General features: G+C 45.4%; 1 protein-coding gene across 10 annotated transcripts in view; it reads right to left on the bottom strand.

Annotated features, from left to right (window-relative positions):
* Nucleotides 1-23,834, bottom strand: part of Fbxw4 (F-box and WD repeat domain containing 4) — a 90,811-nt gene that overhangs the window by 43,344 nt on the left and 23,633 nt on the right. For 6 of the 10 annotated variants that reach the window (XR_002384932.2, XM_040743768.1, XM_021232969.2 and 3 more), the window contains exons 3-5: nt 22,358-22,543; nt 21,820-21,952; nt 16,409-16,503 (exon numbers count right to left, since the gene is read on the bottom strand). Coding sequence is in view for 8 of the 10 variants with exons in the window: in XM_040743768.1 (XP_040599702.1) it covers nt 16,409-16,503; nt 21,820-21,952; nt 22,358-22,543 (414 nt within the window). In the remaining 2 variants the exon portion in view is untranslated. Of the gene's footprint in view, nt 1-11,052; nt 11,507-16,408; nt 16,504-21,819; nt 21,953-22,357; nt 22,544-23,834 lie in introns of those variants that run through there. The other 4 variants (XM_040743766.1, XR_005876676.1, XM_040743771.1 and 1 more) reach the window with 4 other exon arrangements.

The following is a 23,834-nucleotide window of genomic DNA, read 5'->3' as shown; positions in this document are numbered from 1 at the left end:
TTTTAGTCCCAGCTTTCAGGAGGCACAGGCTGGAGGATCTCTGTGAGTTTGAGCCAGCCTGGTCTACATAGCAAGTTCCAAGACAGCCAGGACTACATAGAAAGTCCCTGATCAACAAATTTATATATGTATATCATCCTTTTAAAGGCTACACAGTATTCAACTGAGTAAATGTACCGCAAAATATTTAATCAAAATTCTATTACTTGGTAGGCTGTACTCCTCATGTAAGTCTTTTACATGTCTCTTGTGTACTTGTCCAGTTACTACCTTAAGACAAAGTCCTAGAAGTAGAATTTGTAGCAAAAGGTTTTTAACTTTTTATTTTGATGCTTGCTGCCAACCTAATACAATTTTATGATTTGAAAATTCTGACTTTTTTTTTCTCATTACTCTTGAATCCAGCCTTAAACAGAAGGATTTTTCTGACACAGACTTCTACAAGTAGAAGAATTCTTTGGATAATCTATTTTTTTCCTATCATTATTGTTATTATTAGTTTTTAAGATTCTCTACCATAGCTTATTCTAGGCACTAAAAAGCACTAAACAAGCAGGAAAAGGAGAACATTTGTGATGCGTTAACTCCTAAGTCCTTCCCACTTTGCCAAATGTTACAGCTGACCTTCCTCTTGGAACCCAGTCACTGTTCTCCTTCCATTCAAGTGGAGGAAGAAGACCAGGCTAGACTAGGACAGCTAATGCTACAGCTCCAACAGGAGTAGCAGGAAGGAGAAACATCCTGTAAAAGCAGAGCCTCAGGGGGGCGAGTCCCATTAGTGGGACCAATAGCTGGGGGCAGGGTTGTAAAGCTTGCTACAAACGCCTGAGAACCCACACTGAAAAGTCAGAAAGAGACTGCTCAGTGGTTAAGAGCACTGGCTGCTCTTTCAGAAGACCTGGGGTCAATTCTCAGTACCTAAAAGGTGGCTCAAACTGTCTGCAACTCTAGTCCCATAGGATCCAACGCCCTCACCCAGAGATACATGCAAGTAAAACACCGATGTATATAAAAATAATAATAAAAATAAAGCAATTATTAAAGAAGAAAAAGGAAGGAAGGAAGGAGGAAAGGAAGGAAGGAGGGAAGGAAGGAAGGAGGGAAGGTCAGATGTGGTGGCACATCTGTAACCCAGCATTTCCATAGTAGTGGCAAGTGATATGGAAGGCAGAGCAGGTAGAATAATCTCCCAGACCAACTAAGTTGAAGGAAGCCACATAACAACACAAACAAGAGAGACTATGGCTCAACAAGGCGAAGTTGTCCTAGGACTTTGTACAAACATGCGCACTGGGTAGGGGGAGTTTCAGGGCCATGAACTCTGTGCTGGTTGCTTTGTGTGAACCTAACAAGTCTGGATAAACAGACTATGCCAGCAATGGACAATTAAATCCACAGCAGCCTATTAGAGGACTGTACTTCTGAGAGTCCAGAGTTTTGACTTGGCACTGAAAGCCTCACTCAAGGGCAAGACTTGAGCTAACCTCTTTTTTGAAATTTCTTACTGGAAAGAGCCATGTGTATTGTTCATTTGCTAAGCATGTATAAGGTCCTGGGTTTGATCTTCAGCACTGAAAACAACAAAACCATAGTCTCAAATGGTGGCTGTGGTGGTCTAAATGAAAATGGCCCTCACAGGCTCATAGGAAATGACATTATTTGGCAAGTGGCCTTGTTGAAGTAGGTGTGGTCTTGTTGGAGGAAGTATGTGTCACTGGGGGTGAACTCTTGAGGTTTCAAATGCTCAAGCCAGGCCCAGTGTCACTTTCTCTTCCTGCTGCCTGCTCATTCAGATGTAGACCTCTCAGCTCTGTCTCTAATACCATGTCTTCCTGCATGATACCATGATGATAATGGACTAAACCTCTGAACCTGTAAGCCAGCCCCTATTAAATGTTTTCCTTTATAAGAGTTCCCTTGGTCATGGTATCTCTTCATAGCAATAGAAACCCTAACTAAGACAGTGACACATGACTGCAATCCCAGCATTTAGAAGGCAGAGACAGGAGAACCAAGAGTTCAAGATCATCCTCAGCTACCCAGCAAGTTTAAGGACAGCCTGGAGTACATATCTTTAAAAAAATACTTTTTTTGAATTTGATATGTACGTCTGTGGTCAGGCACTGGTCTGGCATCTATCAGACCTGTATTTCATCCACAGCACTACAAAATGTATGTGTGTGTGTGTGTGTGTGTGTGTGTGTGTGTGTGTGTGTGTGTTTCAAGACAGGATTTCTCTGTGTAGTTTGGGCTGTCATGGAATTCACTCTGTAGACCAAGCTGGCCTCAAACTCGCAGAAATCTGCCTGCCTCTGCCTCCCCAGTGCTGGAATTAAAGGAGTGCACCACCACTACCTGGCCATAAAATTCTTAATCTATAAAGAAGGAAGGAAAGAAGGGAGGAAGGGAAGAAGAGAGGAAGGGAGGGAGGGGGAACACTTGTGATAACAACAGGTAGAAAGAGGTATAAATATCACTTGTAGTGGTTTGAGGCAGAAAGGGCCACATCTTAGCCTGTCCTTCAACTAATTTAATACAGATTTATACATGTAAATGCCCCACAAAGAAGGCAAAGAGAAGCCTATAGTTATGCAGTGTTTCTTCCACTGAGTACATGCATATTCATCACCTGCCCACCCCTCCCCCGCTCGGGGCTTCTCCCAGCTTTCATGTTTCTTGCCTGGCTCCCAGCTAGAAAAAGTAGGTTTCCACCTACTTTCCTACTGTCAGCATTCAGGTGGTGGCTACCACTGTCCACCCTGATGTCCAGCATCAACAAAGCATCGGAGGGCTGCACAGACTAATGTCACTAGCCTGAAAGCAGAATGCTGCAGGGCGCAAAAGCAATGACACAGAGGGGGGGGAGGGGGGGAAAGGCCTACTGGCATCGCTCACACTCAGGGTACCAAGCCTATGCACTCACCAGTGTCAGGAGGACTGCAGCACATGAGGCTCCTGCCCTCAGCTATTAGCCCCAGTTCCCAGGGGCTGCATGCACTTCAGAAAGTGTCCCGACTATAGACAATGCTACTGTTTCCATCCCACAGCCATATTCCAGAAGCTGGATCATGAGTTTGCCACAGTAAGGAACAAAGGAGAAAGCAAGACAAGCTAAACAGAGCCAGAGACAAGTCTGAATAAGAGAACATTGGAAACTATGATTTTAAATTAATTGTGTGTGCTCTTGAGTAGGGTGATGTAAGTATCTATATAATACCTTGGTTTTGCAATAGCCTAGATAGAGTTCACCAAGTGGTCCAGGCTAGCTAGCCCACTGGTGACACCTCAGTGCTGGTGTTACAAGAACGTGCTACGACACCCAATTCCCCCACCCCCTCTTCTAACATGGGTTCTGGATTTCAAACTCAGGTCCAAAACAACTGAGCTACGTCCCCAGCCCTGTGATTTTGTTTTTAACATTTTTATCCTGTGTGTATGTTTGTGTATAAGGGCATGATGTGTGTCCTGTGGAGGTCAGAGGACAACTTGTACTCTATGTGGGTTCTAGGAATTGGTCTCAGGTCACCTGGTTTGATGGCAAGCACCTTTACCGGTACCTTGTCATCTTGCTTGCCCCAGCCCCGAGATTTTTAACTCTTTCAGTCTCCTAAAAGATTCTCTCTTATTACTTGAGATCCCATGCTCGCATACTCCAACCGGCACCCGTGTATCTGCCCTAGATTTCTTGGTGCTCGTTCATGTTTTTTATTTGAACCAAAAATGATGAAAAAGGAAATCTGCAGAAAGCGATTTCCTGGGCCAGAAGCTCCTGGCCTTTACCTCCCCTCCTCCTTCCATTCCTCATCAGCACCTCCGGTGGCCTTCACTAAGTCTCTCTAACAGGGGACACAAATCGGGTTATACTGTAACCTATGGAAATGCCCTGGCTGAAAAGAGAAGCAAGAGCAAGCAGAGAAAAGTGCCAAGGATGGGCCAGTGGGATGTTCGGTGGGTACAGGGGCTTGCCATCACGCCTGATAATCTGAATTCCATCACCAGGACCCACATGTAGAAAGAGAGAACCAGCTTTCACAAGTTGTCCTATGACCCCTACACATGCACCACACACAAATTAATTGATTAATGAACTAATTCATTAAAAGGAAAGAAGAGAAGCAAGAATGTTGGATACTCTGTCTTAACAGGGTGCTCCAGAGGCAGCAGCAGGCATGCACTTCTTTTCTTTGTTTTGAGACACAGTTTCTCTATGTAGCCATCATTGTCCTGGAATTCACAGGGATCCACCTGCCTCTGCCTCCTGAGTGCTGGGATTAAAGGTGTATACCACCACACCCTCAGGCATGCATTTCTCACAGAAGACAGAAAGGAGAAGCCCTTTTTCCCAAAAGCTCAAAAATCTGAAATTTCTAGATAGAAATTTCTAGTAGTTCAAGAAAGTACAACAGAGGCACAGGTTAGCTGACATCCAATCAATCCATTTACAGACTGGATCTGAAAGAAGAGCCAACTAAATTGATCGGTTTGGTGTTACATAAATGCATTCTTTTTGTCATCTTGCATAGTAACTCTGGGTAGCACTGAAAAACTGAGGCTCAGCACAAATCTCTGTAATTCACAGAATCATTGCATGCAGCCAGCTCCCATCACCATGCCGGGACTAGGAAACACATGGATGCCATTTCTCCTTCATGGTATGAGAAGAATGTCCCAGGTCTTGGTCCTCAAACCACAACTGCCAAATATAACAACGTAATCATGAACCCCACTGATATTCACAGACACAGGGAAACTATGGTACCAGCTGAGTTCCTATTCTTGGACCCTAAGCTCATGACCAAGCAGAGCATATCTGTCTGTTCTGAACTTAGAGAAGGGAAGACAGACAACTGGCTCCATGACCCAGGGCCCAGCAAGATGGGAGGGCAAGGGTGATGGCGGTGGTAAGAAGAGGCCCTTAAAAAGAAACGTGAAGGCCGGGCGTTGGTGGCGCACGCCTTTAATCCCAGCAGAGGCAGGTGGATCTCTGTGAGTTCGAGACCAGCCTGGACTACCAAGCGAGTTCTAGGACAGCCTCCAAAGCCACAGAGAAACCCTGTCTCAAAAAACCAAAAAAAAAAAAAACAACAACAACAAAAAAGAAACCTGAAGTGAAATGGAGCACGAAGAACCTAAGACTTCTAAAGTGAAACACTAAATTTGCAGAATGGCCTGAGGACCACCTCATGCAGAAGGATGGGGTGGCCCCTCCACCCCACCATGACCCCCTCAAACAGACTCTGCCCCTGACCCAGCCATAGCCCCACTGTTGCCCCTTTGCTCATTCCCAGTCCCCACTCCGCTCAAAGCTCCATTGGCTCTGGAAATACCATTCGTGAGGATCCTATGTTGACGGGTCTGAGTGTTAGAGCTAACAGGTGGAGGAATCTTCTTAAATATATGAGTATTATCGTGACAAGGCCACTGGAACGGATCAGTGCCATAAGTCAGGCAGGGCTAGAAGCTTCCGCTCCACCATCAGGTTCCCCTTTAGCCTTGACAGATCAAACCCAAGCCGAAGCAAGTTACAGAGATCAATTCTGTCTCTAAGCCAAAGGTCTTCACAGTGAGGGACCAAAGCTGCCCTGCCCGAGCCTCTGCTGGCTGAGTCTCAGATTAATCACCACCAGGCAAGAGCTGAGCACCAGCCTGCAATCCGAGCCTGGGCAACACCTGCTCAGGGGTCATCTCAGCACCTCCCTCACTCCCTTCGGGCAGGACCCCAGGGCATGAGGGTGTCCACCTGTTGGCAAGGCTACCTACCTGGGACAGGAGTAGGTGACCTTCAGTTGTCTTCTGCCTAACAGAGAAGTCATGGTGGTTTCAGCTTAGTGAGGTAGGAAGAACTATTGAGTCTCACACAGTGAATCAATGCCCAAGAAAAAGAAAACCACAGCTTCTCAACAGGAAGTCCAGGTCTCTCATGCAGGAAGGGAAGGATGCCTTAGAAGTGTGAACTCACTGGATGCCTTGTGCAGGGGCACACACTCCTGCTGTTTACATCGAAAACAAGACTGACGGTAAAGAAAAAGACAGACGGGGATGTCTTCAAAACCCCTCTGCTGTCAGGTGTTCTGGTGAAGGAAGCGTCAACACAATGTACTCCCTTAAAGGTAAGGAGAACTTGCCCTGAGTACCAATATCTGTAAGAAGAGTTTCCTCAATGATCTTACAAAGCTTTTCCAGTACAGACGTATGGAGAACCAGTGACTGAGTGTGGCGGGCACACATCTGTCTGTCTATGCAGGCACGTGTTTTTTAGGGTCAAAAGACCCTATTACATTCTAACTCTTTTGCAGATGGTAACCCCTGAGTACAAGCATCACGATGCTATAGGGGCTAAAGAAGGGAAAAGACAGTCATGGAGAGTCACATCTTTACAAAGACTGCTTCCAGGCCCAAAGGAAAAAGGTGTACTTCCCACCTGCCCGTGGCCCAAGGGAACAAAGTGTGGCAGAGGTCAGACTCAGACAAAGTATGCACCTTCAAGGAAGGGCAAAGAAAAGTACAGGTCAGGAAAAGGAGCTGGAGCCCGTGAGCACCTTCATGTGACAATCACACCCCAGCCTGGCTGTCACAGCTTGTACTGCCACAGCTTCACCCCCAGAACTCCCTTTGAACCTCCGGCCACAACCCAGAGCTAGGATGGAGCCGTGGCTACAATTACACACTTGCTTGGGGAAGGGGGTGGGTGCTGCATGTGACAGGCCATGAAAGGTCCCAGCCTATAAAACAGCCTGGAAAACAAACCCTTAATTTAAATGTTAATGAAAGTGCTGTGGCAACTTCAGAGGCTTCCTGGCTGCTCAGAGAACAGCTACACCAGTCTCAGAATTTATGACTCCCCTTTACCCTCCCACCTCCCTCTCTCACCAACTGAAGTTTAAAGAGGAAAAGGAAAAAGAGAGAGAGAAAAAACACCCTAATTTTAACATTAACACCATGCTTCCACCTTGGGATGTGACTGCTAAATTATCTGTCAGCAGAACAATGATCAAAGAAAGGTAAGCACAGGCGCACTGCACACAGCAGCCAGGGCACAGATGAGCAGAGCGCAGAAGAGGTGGTCCAGGTGGGACTTGAGAGAGCAGGTGGTGCAGACAGCAGGAGGGAAGACACTAACGGCTCCACAGCTCTCTTTTCATGTTACTTTTTAACTGACACATCAGGGTTGCATAGATCTATAGGGGACAGTATAAAAATAATCTGATATGTTTATGCAAGTATAGTAATCAAACACATAGAAGATCATTTCTCTGTGTCAGAAACCCTCTAATGCCAAAGCATACTGGCGCACCCCTTTACTCCCAAGCAGGAGAGGCAGATCTCTGTGAGTTTGAAGCCTGTCTGGTCTACATAGGGAGTTCCAAGACAGCCAGTATATACTGTGAGATCCTATCTCAAAAAAAAAAAAAAAAAAAAGAAAACTTCTGATACTTTTTTTTTTGGTGTTTTTCGAGACAGGGTTTCTCTGTAGCTTTGGAGGCTGTCCTGGAACTCACTTTGTAGACCAGGCTGGCCTCCAACTCACAGAGATCCGCCTGCCTCTGCCTCCCGAGTGCTGGGATTAAAGGTGTGCGCCACCAACGCCCGGCCTGATACTTATTTTGATATGTATCATAAATCATTGTAGACTAATGCTGCTTCACTGTAACAATAGTAACAGCAGAACCCATTCTTCTTAGCCATTTGTTTCTCAGGTCTTCTTGAGCCTCCACAGAGAACTAATCACCACCCCATCTGATCCTCCCATCTAGTTCATGGTGTTTTCTCTAGTGACAGTAAGATAATAGCTTTTGTTTGTTTAGTTTTTGTGGGACAGGGTCTCCCTGAGCAGCTCTGGCTGTCCTATGCAGACCAGGCTGGCCTTAACTCTTAAGAGATCTGCCTGCCTCTGCACATAGAAAACAGCAACTCTTGAGCAGGAAAAAGAATGAAAGAGAAGGAGAAAGGAACTGAGGTTGGAGGGGAAGGAAGATATCAGAGACAGAGACCGACTACCAGGGGGCTGGAGAAGTTGCTTGGCAGATGAGAAGAGCACATACTCCCCTTCTGAGGCTCACTCCCAGCACCCACGGCAGGACTCCAGGGGATCCAGTGTGCCTGGCCTCCTCAGGCACCCTACCCACAGCAGGCTCTCTCTCTCTCTCTCTCTCTCTCTCTCTCTCTCTCTCTCTCTCTCTCTCTCTCTCTCTCTCTCTCTCTCTCTCTCACACACACACACACACACCTGATTAAAAATAAAAACAAATCTAAAAGAAAAAATGCCAGCAGACAGCCATCTCCATTCCCCAGGGACGCAGACTCAATACATCAACTCAGTGCACATATTATCTAACCTTCTGTAGTAGCCCATTGCTATTTGCAGTGTTTTTATTTAAGTCAGTTCTTGACAAGTGAGCCAACCACACTTACCAGGCAAGAAGCTGCTCCTAAATGGGGGTTCTGAGCCAGCCAGGCATGGGGGGAGGGTGCCTCCCTGTGCCATTCTGCCCTGAGTGATGGCTGAAATCCAGTCCCAAGGAACTGAAACCAACCCCAGTATCTGGTCCTTGCCCCTAATGAATGTGACCTCCCAGAAGGCTTGAATTTGCATGGGCAGTGAACACAGCGCAAAGAACGTAAGGACGCAATGCCTACCACACGTCATGATGCCTGACAGAATCAATGCATTTCAAGCTGAACCCGTGGTCACCTCATACAACGCCACACCAGCCCCTCCAGTGTCTCTGTGTAAACTCTGACTCTCACCTTCAAGTGATACTCCTTGTCCGTCAAGGGACACATTTGCCTAGCTCAGCAAGCCTTCTTTCCTCAGGCCCCAAAGAAGGCTTCCCCTCAAGTCTAGGATGGGAGAAGAAAGAAAGAGAGAAAGATCCTTAAGCCGCCATGGCCACCTGAGCCACCAGGAGGAGGTAGGAGATGAAATACCACAGCCACTTTGTTCCCCTTTCTCCAGCTTATCGAGGCTGGAAACCCCACGTATACAGCAGAGCATCACCAACCAGAAGGAAAGCTACAGACAAACTCTCATATTTGCCTCCTCCTCCTCCTCCCTCAAAGCACTGAGGGGGTGATGATGCCCAGGAACAGAAGACAGCAGCAGCAGAGGAGAGAACCAGCGGGACCCACACTGAAACTGGCTCTCCCCAACCCTCAGCCGTCAGAGCACTCGCCAATGCAATCACCCTCCAGTAAAGAAGAGGGACGTCAGCGGGCTAGTGGATGGCGTCCACCACTCACAGCACACAGTCAAGTCTGTAGCTGCTGGAACAAACACCCTGCTCTCCCAGTACCCTCACCCGCTGCCAAACAGTGCACAGTGCTGGCTTGCCTCCCAGACCCACCCTCACCTCGGGGAGAAGTGAAGCAAGAAGGAGCTGCTTCGCCATCAAAACCCCCCGAGGCCACAACTCACTTTACAAATTTGAATCGGTACATTTCATGCAGACTTGGACTAATACCCCCAAAACAAACAGGCCACCACAGCACACAAAATTACATTGTATATTTAATAACATGGCTAAGTCAAGTTTCTCCACCTATACCACTCATATATTTCCCTGATGACAGAAGCCGGAGAGAAGGGATTAAGGCCCAAGAGTGTGGGGAAGCCTTCCTGACCACACTCGCCCACATGACACCAGAGGTGCTCATGGAGACACAAGGGCTCCACCAAGTACTGTTTTTATTTTGCTCCTTTCAAGAAAATGGATATGATGTCTGCAGAGAGAGGGAGAGCTACATTTTCATCTCTCTTCTCTTTCCAGGCAAACATAGATTTATTTTACCACAGGCCCCAACTGTAGGATGGAGGGGTCCAGAAAACCAAAGCATGTGTGCTCCTGGAATGGCAGAAGCATTTGCCTGAGTAAGCCCCGGCCTCTCTCATATGTGGCCTTCCCCTACCATGCCCTATGTCAGGAGTGCTGAGTTCCCACAGAGGCTTTCAAGGGGCCTGGGGCTGGAGTTACAGATGGTGGTGAACTACCATGTAGGTGCTAGGATCAGATCTGGATCCTCTGGAAGAGCAGCCAGTGCTCTTATCACTAAGCTATCTTTCCACCCCATTTTTAATGAGGAATGAAGTCTTATAAATAGTCTTGTAGGGCTGGGTGTAGTGTACACTCCTTTAATCCCAGCACTTGGGAGACAAAAGCAGATGGATCTCTGTGAGTTTGAAGTTAGCTGGAACTACATAGTGAGACCCTGTTTTGAAAACACAAAAAAGGGGGGCTGGAGATGTAACGTGTAGTCTTCCCTGCCAGCCACCTGGGCCCTGTCACAGCTTCAGTCCCCAAATAACACACAAGACACTGTATTATTTATGAAGCTGTTGGCTGTTTGCTTGGTTTCTTACTGGCTAATTCTGACTTAAGTATTTAACCCATAATTGTAAATCTAAGTATTTCTCTTACTGGAGAAAAGGGTCCGGACCTCTTACTCCTCTGGTGGCTACATCATGACTGCCCGTGTCTCTCTTTCTCAGAATCCTCCTCAACTCCTAGTGCCACCTATTGTGCTTCCATATTGGCCAACAGTGCTTTATTCAACAACCAATAAGAGACAGATTTACAGAATGACATCTCCCATCATAGAGAGATGGCTCAGCAGTTAAGAGCACTGGCTGGTATTCCAGAGGACTCGGGTTCAATACCCAGCACCCACATGGCAGCTCACACCTGTCTGTAACTTAGTTCCAGGGAATGTGACATCATCATACCAATGCACACAAAATAAAATTAAATAAATGATTAAAGAGAAAACAAAAAAAATTAAGTGTTTTATATTGTTCTTGAGTATTTACTAACTTCATTCAGGTAGAAATAATTTTTAAGTAGCAATAAAATATATTAATCTGTATTAACTCATAGAAAAGTATTCAGGGAGGCAGGAGAAATGGCTCAGCGGTTAAGGGCATCAATTCTCTTCCAAAGGACCCGGGGTTCAATTCCTAGCAACCACATGGCAGCTCACAACTGTCTGTAACTCCAAGATCTGACAGCCTCACACAGACAAGCATGCAGGTCAAACACCAGTACACATGAAATTAAAAAAAAAATCAATAAATTACTAAAAAGAAACATTTAAAAAAAGTACTCAGAGCCTCTTGCCGACATCTTCCGCGCAGCCACCATGATGCACACGAATGTCCTGGCTGATGCTCTCGTGGGCATCAACAATGCTGAGAAGAGGGGCAAACACAAGGTCCTCATCAGGCCCTCCCCAAAGCCTAACCATGATGATGAAGCATGATTACATCGGTAAGTTTGAAATCACTGATGACCAGGGAACTGGGAAAGTCATCATGAACCTCACAGGTAGTGAACAAGTGTGGCGTGATCAGCCCGATAGTTGACGTGCAACTCAGAGACCTAGGAAAACAACACAACAATCTGCTCCCATTCCGTACGTTTTGCTTCGTTGTTCTGACAGCCTCAGCAGGCATCATGGACCACGAAGAGGCAAGATGAAAACACACAGGAGGGAAAATCCTGGGATTGTTTTTCTGGAGATATAAAATACATAAATAAAAGGCCTCTATGGTCTGTGAAAAAAAAATTAAAAACACTCAGAATTCACAGTGACCTTAGGAGCTATATCTGAGACTACGTATAATGCATTTCTGCCACCCAGCTATGGAAGACACAGAGCATTCTGTTCTAGAACAGTGTGTGCCTTCTTTACCTCCTCTTGTTCACCCAATGGATACAGGCAGGAACCTGCTCTATGGAGCAGAGCCTCAATCCATAAGACCTCAATCTTGACAACAGGAGAAGAAAGGTGGGTGGGACTCAAAGGAAAACATCCCTGCCTGCCGCCATCCTTTGAAGCCTACTATTTCTGTTAGTATTTTTCTTTTGAGTAAACATAGCTTTGAGCTGGGTGGTGGTAACCTATGCCTTTAATCCTAGCACTCCAGAGGCAGACGCAAGCAAATCTCTGAGTTCAAGGTCATCCTGGTCTACAGAGCAAGTTCCAGGACACCCAGGGCTACACAGAGAAACCGAGTCTCCAAAATAAATAAATAAATAAGCATAGATTTGAGTACACAACTGGTATTACATATCACTTTCTACCACTGTTTACAGATTAAAAATTCAAAGTCACAAAAAGAAGGAAAAGTGATACCTAGACACAGGTCAGAATTCCTGCTTTCTCTTGGTCAAAAGTACCTCATGCTAAGCCTCGAATTTGAGGTCCATGTTTCATGCTGAAAGTGCCTGAGTACAAACATGTGAAAAGAAGAGGGAAAGACAAATAACACCAACAATAAAGTGCACAGGACTAATTATTTTAGCAGGAAAAAGACAGTAATTGAGAAAAGACCAGTGCAAGATCTCTTCACTGTCCAGATTCCTTCCAACTTTGCAAGGAAGCAGCAGGGAAACTGGAATACTTGTCCTTAGAGGACAGTGGCTACTCAGCCCTTAATGCTGTTCCTAAGGGGTACAGGGCCAAGTCACTCGGTGATTGACAAACACATTCAACAGGAATAGTAGCAGGGAGGTGACAGAAGGCAGCCATTGAGGATCACTTCAAAGAAAAAGAAAAAAGAAGAGAGATTCCCATGGAGAATCTACCTCAGGAAGACTACAAAAGAGCAGTGTGACTCCTAGGAGGCAGAAGCCCAGAGAAGCCTAGGAAATAGGCTTGAAAACAACTAAGTACTAAGCAAACGCTACATTAGATAAGATGGTGAGGGAGCTGACATACTATTATAGGACTTCAGTCTTTATACATTCTTCTTTCTTTAAACAGAGTTTCTCTATGTAACATCTCTGGCTGTCCTAGAATTTGCTTTATAGATCAGGCTAGCCTTGATCTCACAAAGATCTGCCTGCCTCTGCCTCCCAAGTGCTGGGATTAAAGGTGTTCGCCACCACAGCCCAGATTATATATAGTCTTTCTGGTCATTTTCCCTATAATCTAGTCATGTCTGTAAAGAGAGTACAGAAAGGGGGAATGATTTGCCTACAGCACTCACTAGTATCTCTAAAGACCAGACCCTGAAGTCGGTGCTTTCCTGGGTTAAAAGGATAGATGAGTTGTTTGTTTTGTTTTGTTTTGAGACAGGGTATTACTATGTAGTGCTGGCTGGCCTAGAATTCACAGAAATCCACCTGCCTCTGCCTCCAGAGTGCTGGGAATAAAGGTGGTGGTGGCAGCACGCACCTTTAGTCCCTTCACTTGGGAGGCAGAGACAGGGGGATCTCACTGAGTTCGAGGTCAGTCTGGTCTACAAAGGGAGTTCCAGGACAGCCCAGTATATTCTTTGAATATAATAAAAAAGGGGCACAATAAAATACCAGCATGTGTTCTGGATGTCTAGTATAAAGTCAGAATATCCAACACAAGTTCTTAAGAGAGTCCAACCTGAGTTCTATCCCTAGGACCTACATGGTGGAAGGGCAGAAAAAATTGCTAAAGTTATCCTCTGACTTTCACACATGCACCATGGCACAAATACACTGGAACGCATACAAATGCGTACATACGCATACACTGATGCACTCACAAAAATAAATAAATGAAATATATATGCATATATATACACATATACATATATATTAAAACAAAAGTCTGCCAGACCTGGGGAGGCACATGTAGGCAGAGCTCTATGAGCTCCAGGCCAGACAGGGCTATATAGTAGGACCTTGTCATAAAAAACAAAACAAACATAAACAGAGCTCAAGATATCATCTGTGAAATTAAGAAAAAAGCCATATCAAATAACTTTACAGTCAACAGTAAACAGCAAGTCAATGATGGGCAAAAGAATCATCCAGAACTAAAAAAATTGAAGAAGACTATGAAAAAAAAAACCACAAAGGGACCCAAAAGAGACTTAGCAGAGGGTTTGTACAGGGAGAACATCCAGGTAGCAGTGACTACCTGGATGGTATTCATGGTCAATCTCCAAGTTATGTCCAAAATACTCAAACTCAGTTTACTATGATCTCAAATGCCTCTTCATGAGGAAGGTAAATTCCATTCTCGACTTCTTGTATCGACACCATCTGCAATAGGTGTTATGTGGTCTTTTTTGTTGTTTTTGATAAGTAGCCCAACATTCTCTAGATGATGTAGCTAGAGTAGATGACTATAAGGTTGAGGTGTAGGGGGATAGTCCATCCATACTCTTTGACCTCAACAAACATGTAGCAGGTACACGGACATCTCTAGTCAGAGTCCCTTCTACCAACAAGCCTACTCCAGCCTCCTGAAGCCAGCCAAAGACCACAAGCAGTCACTAAGACAAAGTCACCAGCACACCTGTCACCTCCCACTTGCCTTCCTTCAGTCCCCACACACATCCACCCCACAGACCCAGGATTCCGGCTGACAAGCTTCCAGAAGTGTGCATTAGGAGAGACCGTAGAGGAGACTAAGCTGGTCAGCTCCATTCTTCCACACTTAGCTTCCCCACTCCCCTTTCCTAAGATGCTGGAATGATTTGTTCTGAAAAGCGACAGGTTTATAGGTTAGCCGACACCTCTGCTCTGTGGAATTTTAATTAACTTCTCCCATCGTCAATATGTTAAGGAATGGGGTCTCCATTCTCTGGGGTCAGCAATGTGTTTCAGGTCCTGCTATATCAGCCGTCAAATTGAAGAATTAATGACGTGGCTAATCGGTTCTGATTCTTAGGAAGGAAAAAACTGAAAGGGAGTTGTGGAAGGGAGCAAGAGGAGGGGTACAGGCTTCATGAGATGAGGAGAACGAGGCCGAAGGGGGCTGGGCAAAAGGGCACAAACTTGCTTATAAAAACAAGTGATTGACTTAATCAGGTAGTGAAGGTGGGCAGCCCTACAGCTTTCCCAAGTCCGTTCAGGTAGGATGAGAGGCATCAAAGAAATACAGACAGATTCTACTAACTTCTATTATAGTTCAAGCACAGGAAAGTGTCTAAACCCCACTGGAGAGGAGAGAGGTCCAGCCTTGTTTCAAGATAGCCTAGAAAGTAGCTAGCACAATGGCTCATCAGCGAAGAGCCCCAGCTGCTCTTCCAGAGGACCTAGGTTTGATCCTCAGCACCCACATGGCAGCTCACAGTCATCTGTAACTGCAGTTCCGGGGATCCAACACCCTCTTCTCACTTCTGGGAGCACTGTACATATGTGATGCACAAAGATATGCACAAGCAAAACACACATAAAAAGTAATAAAATATTTTTAAAAAGCCTACATAAAAGCACATGATATATCTAAAAGAAATTGTCTACATGAAGCTCAGTATTATGTATAATGATCGTAAACCAATAAAATGTTTTTAATAATAATAGTCAAAAAACAGAAGTCAGGGTGTAAAGCTCACTTGCTTACATTTCTCCAGTTTTAGTTTTTTATTTTGCTTTCGGTTTTTTTTTTTTTGTGTTGTTTTTATTTTGTTTTTGAGACAGGGTCTCAGTCTGTGGCCTAGGCTGGTCTGAAACTCCCCTTATAGCCCAAGCTGGCCTCAAGCTCATGCGCGGTATTCCTGCCTCAGCTCCCTAAATGCTGGGATTACAGGCATGAGCCAACACTGGCGAGTTAAAGCTGAAGAAACAGCTGCATTTAGTGTCTGCACTTGTAATCCCAGCCATTGAGAAAGGCTGAAGCAGGAAGATCACTAACTAACTCTTGGCCAGTCTGAGCTACGTAGTGAGTTCTAAAACAGCCTCAGCTATACAGCAAGACTTAGTGTTTTTTGTTTTGGTTCGTTTGTTTGTTTGTTTTATGAGCTGCCGGATGGAGAGATGGCTCAGCAGTTAAGAGCTCTGGCTGCTTGTCCAGAGGTCCTGTGTTTGATTCCTAGCACCCACATGGGGGCTCACAGTCCCAGATGCAGCACCCTCTTCTCCATGGGCACCAGACAAACAAGTGGTACACAGGCCAAAACACCATACACATAAAGCAATAAAACAGCTGCCCTCCCACTACAATTGCCACGCCCCTGCTCCTCTACACACATAGATGAGGGCCCAGTTGACAGGCCCCCAACCTCTCCTCCTCTCCTGATACCCAGAGCCTGTAAGGGATACTCCAGAAGACACTGTCAGGGAACAAAGCAGAGAGGGGTCCCGACAGCAGGCTAGCTGCTGCCATTAGAGCTCAGGTATACTGAGAAGCCTTTGCTTTGGAGCAACTCCAAAGGACATCTGCTCCAGAAAGGGAACACTGACCCTCAGTTACATTCCAGGATGGTATCTTTGCCTTAACATTTCCCATCAGATGCTTAGGAAAGGTTATCTCAATTCCACAAGTATGTGAAAAGACCCAAAGCCCTCAAGTCTAGGTAATGTTTAAATCTCCAGGAAAGAGGTTCATAGCAACCTAGAGTATACGAGCGAAATTTCTCTAGCTTATCTGACCTAATAAAATGAAAACATTCTTCTGTGAGACAAAAACCCAAACACGTCTCCCTTACCTGAGTAGCGGGCTGATGGCAATGGACCAGACTCGGTCTTCAGTCTGGATGGTGTGTAAGCACTGCCCCAGCCGGCCCGAGGCCAAAGGCCACACCTGGAAAAAGGAGAGGAAATGCTCCTGTTGGCACTGCCTGCGACCAGGAGAAAGAGGTGCACGCCAGGCGGAGTGAGTGTGGTTTGGGAGGCGAGGGATGGGGAATCCACAGAGAAGCTGCTCCAGCTTCCAGTTCGCCTGCCATGGACAGCCCTAACCACCCACCTTTACTTCCACCTGGGAGCCCTGAATTGCTAGTCAACTTCCTACCAGACAAGGAGAAGCTTCACCTAGCCTGTGTGAGCTCTAACTACGGAAGGGTAGATGGGAGTAGCCTGTCTCGCTCAGAAACTTCCTTGTGTTTGCGGACCGTCCTTCCCCCTATCTTTCCCCAAAGCTTTACTTCAGGCAGAGAGGGAGAGACAGGAAGATCAAGGCACAATCCGGGGAGACATGTATACATACTATCAGCGAAGTAAAAAGAAAGTTGCAAAACAAGGAAAGAATGGAAAAAGACTTCAAAGTGAGATGGTGGTGTGTTGTTTGTTTGTTCATAATGCCCAGGACCCAAAGCTATTCATGTCAGCAGGGAATTTAGCACCTAGTGTCACCAAAAGTAGCAGAAAAGCTTAACTCCTTTAAGCTTCCATATCTCCACAGGTTAAAAATATTGCTTGGAGCACACTATCTGGTCCCTATCAGTCAGGAATGTACATTAGCAGCCACTCGGGGCTTAACTCTAATCAACACTCCCAGAGCCTCTCAGCAGTCTGTGCATTTAGAAATCTCCCATTAAGCACAAGGCTCCCCTCACCTCGCCCTACCCCAGATGACACATGCAGGGACATAAGCCGCTAACCAAACAGAAAGGAACCCTCAAATGTACAGGGCTCTCCCCAGAGCGGCCACAGAGGGATCCTAGGGCAGCTAGATGGATCAATGACCTCTCAAGGTCCCCGCAGAGCTATAAGGGGAACACACCAAACTCAGGCAAGACCTTAGATGGAAAAACTTAAGAAAACATTCCTTCAGTGTAAGGGGCAGGTGATGGGATGGGGGTTGTCTTGCTTTCTTAGGGTCACATGGTATCTCTTCCCTATAAAAGGAGAAAGTGTTTCTTAGAGTTTCTGGGTATGATGGGGTGGGGGATGGGATGATAGTAGGAGCAACTTTTCCCAGAACTAAGAAGAAAAGAAATTTAACAAGAATATTCTGGATGAGGAGGGGACACAAAACACAACAAAGGCAAACCCTCAATATTCCCTGTAAAGCTGGTATTCTGGCCTCTCCTTTGTACTTGACAGTCAAAGCCTTTGGTAATAACTAGATGCCCTTCTGGTCTCTTCCTTTAGACTGCCCAGCTTGGAAGAGACCTTCAGCTTTTCTTATCTGAACTCCCTTGGAGGCAGGTTCTTGCCTACAGGGTGAAGTGGGGACTCTTGATTTACAAAAATCTGTGGGGACAGACTAAACCTGAGTTTAGTACTACCTTCCACAGAGCCAGCTGGTAGACTCTGAGAGTCCCCAAACCAAGGGACAAGGCTACAGCTCTGTAGCAATGACCAGGGAAATGCATGGCCAATCCAAGCGTCATTCAGGAAAGTGGCCAGCCTGTCCCACAGCACAGCAGCCTCTGGCAACAAGAGTATCCTGGCACCTGAGAGACAGGAGTTGACACAATAAAGATCTGGTCAGATCTTTGCTATCAACACAAAACAGACCCACCCTGGAAAATACTCAGTGGAAGTATACATTTATACAGTCCTTTAAGAAGGCGGACTGGAGGCAGCAAAGTTCCTACAATGATCTCTGTTTGATTCAGGAACTCTAAAGCTGAGAATTCATCCTAAAAACAAAACAAAACAAAACAAAAAAACTCTAAAACAAAAAAAAACCTAAAATGGTAAATAAACTATTTCCTGTAGCCTATTATTACAGGATAAACATATAGTCTTTGGAGTCTGACCAGGTGTAAACCCTACCTGTGATTTATTATCTTAGCTCTTAGAGATGTTTCCTAACCTCTTGGTCTCATTTTCATCTCATCAAACGGGGGAAATGCCTATGCCTCAGGAGCATGCTGTAGAAAAGGGAAGTACATAGAGTACTAGAACGAACAACATGGTGTACAGAATTAGCAGGAATCAGGTCCTTTAGGAAGAGCTCTTATGTCCAGGTTCTTGTACCCAGGAAGAAAGCAGACAGAATCATCCACCTACTAGAGAAGATTTGAAGTAAATAATGGTCTACTCATTTGGAAGTCACTGAAGGTAATATGAGGGCTAGAGACATAGCTCAATTGATATAGTGTTTGCCTAGCATGCACAAAGCCTGGGTTTGATCTCTAGCACTACACAGACTGGATATGGTAGCGTACCTGGAATCCCAGCATTCAACAGGTGGAGGCAAGATCAGAAGTTTAAGGTCATACTTGGCTACATAGAAACTTCAAGGACACCTATCTCAAAAAAATTATATATATATGTTTATATACAATAGAAAGTTTATATGTAAACATATATATAGTATACACACACATATATATATTTGTATAGAGTAGATACCACGGGGTATACTGTATATCTAAAATACATTACAATTATGCAGGGGAAGATAAATTAATGAGGTGCTTAGCACAGTGCCTGGTACAGTCTTCATTGTTAGAAGTTAATTCCAGCAGGCATGCGGTAGCATATACCTATAACTTCAAGAGGCAGTAAAATTGCAAGTTCAAGGTTAGCCTGTGCCACATAGCCAGACACTATCTCAAAAGAGAAAGAAAGATGGATTTGAGGTTTTAGAGAAGAATCTAAGCTACAGCTTAGCTGAATCAACACAGCACAAAACCACCTTGAGAATACCGTCTTACACCCACAGACAAAGGCTACTCTCAGCTGTCAAAACAGAAGCCTCCCCTTGCAACGAACAGAAGTAAATACAAGGACCCAAGGCTTCACAGATGCTGATTACAGGACTGTTGGGGGGAACTCAGCCCTAACCAAGGCCTTAACTACCCTCCTCAGACTTGGGGAACAGTCTTCAAAATGCTATCTTCTAAGCACAACATGCCATGGCAGTCATGATCTCACAGTAACTATGGCTACTGACACTAAGACCCCCTCACAGTCAGCTATGAAGGAAAGGGGTTTATGGGCATTTAGTGCTACATCTATTGACAAGAGATTCTGGGAGAGGAAAAGGCATAGAACATGTTATATACCTGCTCATAAAGATAGCCCTAGTTAAACTCTGTAGAATGCGAATAAAATCAAAAGCTATTAAATATAGTTAAGATATTTGTAAGGGGGCTGGAAAGATGACTTAGTGGTTAAGAACACTGATTGCTCTTTCAGAGGTCCTGAGTTCAGTTCCCAGCACCCACATGGTGGCTCACAACAATTACATGGGATCTGATGCCCTCTTCTGTCATGCAGATGTATAGGAAGACAGAGCACTCATATACATAAATAAGTAAATCTATAAAAAACAAAAAAGAGCCTGGTCTACCGAGCGAGTTCCAGGACAGCCTCCAAAGCCACAGGGAAACCCTGTCTCAAAAAAAACAAAAACAAAAAAAGAAGGTATTTGTAAGGAAGACGGGGGGGGGGGGATGCATTACAAATGTATGAAATTAACAAAGAACAAATGTTATTTTTAAAGTTCTAGGGATTCACCTGTCTGTGCCTCCCCACTGTCCCCAGATGTAAGTATTGACTACCTAAACCCAGATCTTCATGTGTGACTAGTAAGCACTTGACTGAGCCACATCTCTAGCCCCAGATTTACTTCTGAGCAATTTGGCAAGTTAAAGTCAGAATCTTTGCAAGGAATGCTACAAAGTCATTGACTAAGCAAAACTTTGAAGTAAATATGAGGTGGGGAAGAGGAAGAAACAGATGATAGGAAATGTGGTTTCCATGAAGATTAAAAATATTCAATAAAACCTGGTGGTGTGGTGCATGCCATTAATCCCAGCACTTGGAAGGTAGAAGCAGATGGAACTCTGTGCCAACCTGGTCTACAAAGTGAGTTCCAGAACAGCCAGGGCTATGCAGAGAAAGTCTATCCCAACCCTCCTCCCCCCAAAAAAACTCCATTAAAGTCAAGTGTGGCAGCATATGCCTATAATCTCAGCACTCTCAAATGAGCCAGGCATTGGTGGTGCACGCCTTTAATCCCAGCACTCGGGAGGCAGAGGCAGGTGGATCTCTGTGAGTTCGAGACCAGCATGGTCTACAGGGCTAGTTCCAGGACAGTCTCCAAAGCCACAGAGAAATGCTGTCTCACAAAAACAAAAACAAAACAAAAAAAAAAAACAAAAAAGAAAAGAAAATGAAGGCACAAGGATCATCTCTGGCTACATGACACCCTGTCTCAAAAAAAAATAAAAGCAAAGACAAATTGCTGATCTTTCTCAGGGTTCTTACACTGGCATGCATTCTCTCTAAATACAAAATATAAGGCAGACAATTTCAAAAGGAAAAATGTTCACAAATAGGAGGTAACTATGTAACCCCTGTCTTTAAATGAAGCAGCAACGTGAAAAAGCAATCACTAGAGAGTGCACAGATTCAGAAGATGGATCAAAGCTGCAACTTCCCTCTCCATGTGGCTTAGAGGCCCTTTTGCTGATTTCAATAAGCATTTTGCCACAATGGAGCCTCTAGATTCTGGAAAACAGGTAATCAAGACCTCTGGGGTCTTCTGCATCACCAAGTAAACTGTCAGCAGAGCTCCCACTGTAGCCAAAGCCTGTATCCCAGCCAGGACTGCTGCACCCAAGACTCACAAAGCAAGGAGGACAACTCTATCAGTTCCATTGCTTCTGTGTCTTGGTGGATGTCTCTGAACCAAGCAATCTGTCAATGATGCAGCCATCAACAGCCTTCCTGTCGTCTCCACTGCCTACTGACCACATCACTCTCCACAGGATCAGTAAAAACACGTTTTAATTATCAACCTGATTGCTTGTAAACAAGGTGGTGAAAAATTAACTTCTCTAAATAGAGAGCAAGCAAAAGGAGGGAGATTTTAAAATAAAATACTGGGGTTAGAAGTCAACCCACAAACTTGAGGAAACTCGGCTCAGGGAGGAAAAGCTGACCAGGCCCTCTGTTTTTGCCTTCACACCACATTTCAAGTGATGGCAAGCATCCCAGCCACTGTCCACTCCTCTCCCAGTCCAGCTGGCAGGAACACAGCCTGGCAGAGCAAGCTGCATGCCAAAGGCACATAAGTAAGTTCTTTATTGTGCCACTTCTCCCCTGCCCTCACCCAACGCTCTCAGCTAATCCTGGGACTCAAGGCTCTATCCACCCTCCCCACCCCAGCCCTATAGACAGGAAGAAATAACAGTATGTAAGGGGAGAACCTCACCTTGGCTGTCCTGTCCCTGGAGCCACTCACAATGATGCCCCCTTTGCAGTCCACACAGTTCACCTCCTGCTCATGAGCTGAGTACTTGATAGTGAAGGTGCTGTGAAGCTTATGAACACCAATCTTCCCATCTCTACAAGAGAACGGAGCCCCCCCAGGAGTTAACTACTCTCTGTAGCAAGAGGACCAGTCCACTGAAGCGGCCCAAGTGTCCAGCAACACCCAGATGTACCAAGCATTCTGCAGTTTGGCCCACAAGGTGCTGAGTGTTATATACTTTTACTTCTTCAGCACACTTGGGGCTAAACATAGCTGAGAGAAGAACTAAACCTCCCCTAGGAGAGTATCAAACCTGATCCACTTTGCAGTGAAGGCTCTTCCTGATTTCCTCTCTGCCTAACCCTATTAGCAGCTTTTGGTAAATCTCTGCTTTAAGGGTTTTATTTTTTTAAGCTTACCTTTTAAAAAATCTCCTTCCTTATCCCTTTGTTGTTGAGCCAGAAAAGTTAGAGGCAGACACAGGAAGACCAGCACTTACCCTCCTGCACTGACGATATGTGAGTCCGCCAGCACAAAGTGACAAACGTCCTCATCATGCCCAGCGAAGACTCTGAAGGGCCGACGGTTCAAGCTGGCACCATCTGGACGGAACTGGTAGGCCAGGATGGAATTAGCCTGAGATATGTACAGGGAAGCATCCTTCAGCTGCATCCAGGGCATCTGACTACAGAGAGGTACCAAGGGGAAAAAAAAAAAGTAAAAGTGCTGCCTGTGATTCTTTAGATAAACAGGACCTTAAAAAATTAAGTTGAAGCCGGGCGGTGGTGCGCACGCCTTTAATCCCAGCACTCGGGAGGCAGAGGCAGGTGGATCTCTGTGAGTTCGAGACCAGCCTGGACTACCAAGCAAGTTCCAGGACAGCCTCCAAAGCCACAGAGAAACCCTGTCTCGAAAAACCAAAAAAAAAAAAAAAAAAAAAAAAATTAAGTTGAGGGAGGAGTAGGGGAAGTCAAAAGGACATTTCCAGCCAGGTAAAGTGACCTCTGAATTCTAAGTCCCACAGATAAGTTTCAGGGTTCCAAGACTCTGACATATATATACTCCTTGCTTAACAGATCAGTTAAGGTGTGAGAGAAAAAAGGTAAGTTTTTTTTTTTTTTTTTTTTTTTTGGTTTTTCGAGACAGGGTTTCTCTGTGGCTTTGGAGGCTGTCCTGGAACTCACTTTGTAGACCAGGCTGGCCTCGAACTCACAGAGATCCGCCTGCCTCTGCCTCCTGAGTGCTGGGATTAAAGGCGTGTGCCACCAACGCCCGGCGAAAAAAGGTAAGTTTTAAGAAACCTCATTCCCTGGTTATTGGAGCAAAGAGACATTTATAAGTAAGCAAACTTGCTCAAGAGATGCCTTGATCTTCCCAGGGATGTTGACTTTTCTTTAGTGGAGGGGATGTGTGGTGATATAATTCCAAAGCAGCGTGCTGAAGTTCAGGGGCTACAAAGAACTCAGCCCTCATAACAACTGATAAGAGACATCCAGAGAAGGTTCAAGAGTCTCTCTCCAATCTCCAAAAGAAAGAAAGCTTAAAAGCCACCTGCTAATCCCATATCATGGAACTAAAGCCTTAAGAAAAAAAACTTGGGGGCAAATAGTGGCATACAGCTGTAATTCCAGCACTCTCCTGAGCAGTAAAGCAGGAGGCCATCTTTAGATGCATATGGAGGTCAAGGCCATCAGAGGCTATCTCAATAAACAAGGGGGATGCGACAACAGTCGACAGGGGAGAAGAAGGAAGAGAGGAGGAAAGGGACGGGCACTCTACTAGACATCGAAGACCCTTCTCCAGACAGACATCACACCTGTACCTATCCTACGGAACAGTCCTGGAGCTACCCGGTCTCAAGAAATCAAAGGGAAAGCTGACTCATCCCCATGGACAGACACCATCTCCCACAGCCAAGTCTGTCTGAGCAAACTGGGCTGTTTCTTCCCCAGCCTCCTTAAAACAAGTGTCATGGG

The sequence above is a fragment of the Mesocricetus auratus genome, unplaced genomic scaffold, assembly GCF_017639785.1.
Source record: "Mesocricetus auratus isolate SY011 unplaced genomic scaffold, BCM_Maur_2.0 Super-Scaffold_4256, whole genome shotgun sequence".
NCBI lineage: Eukaryota > Metazoa > Chordata > Mammalia > Rodentia > Cricetidae > Mesocricetus > Mesocricetus auratus.
This window is presented reverse-complemented; position numbering and strand designations above follow the sequence as displayed.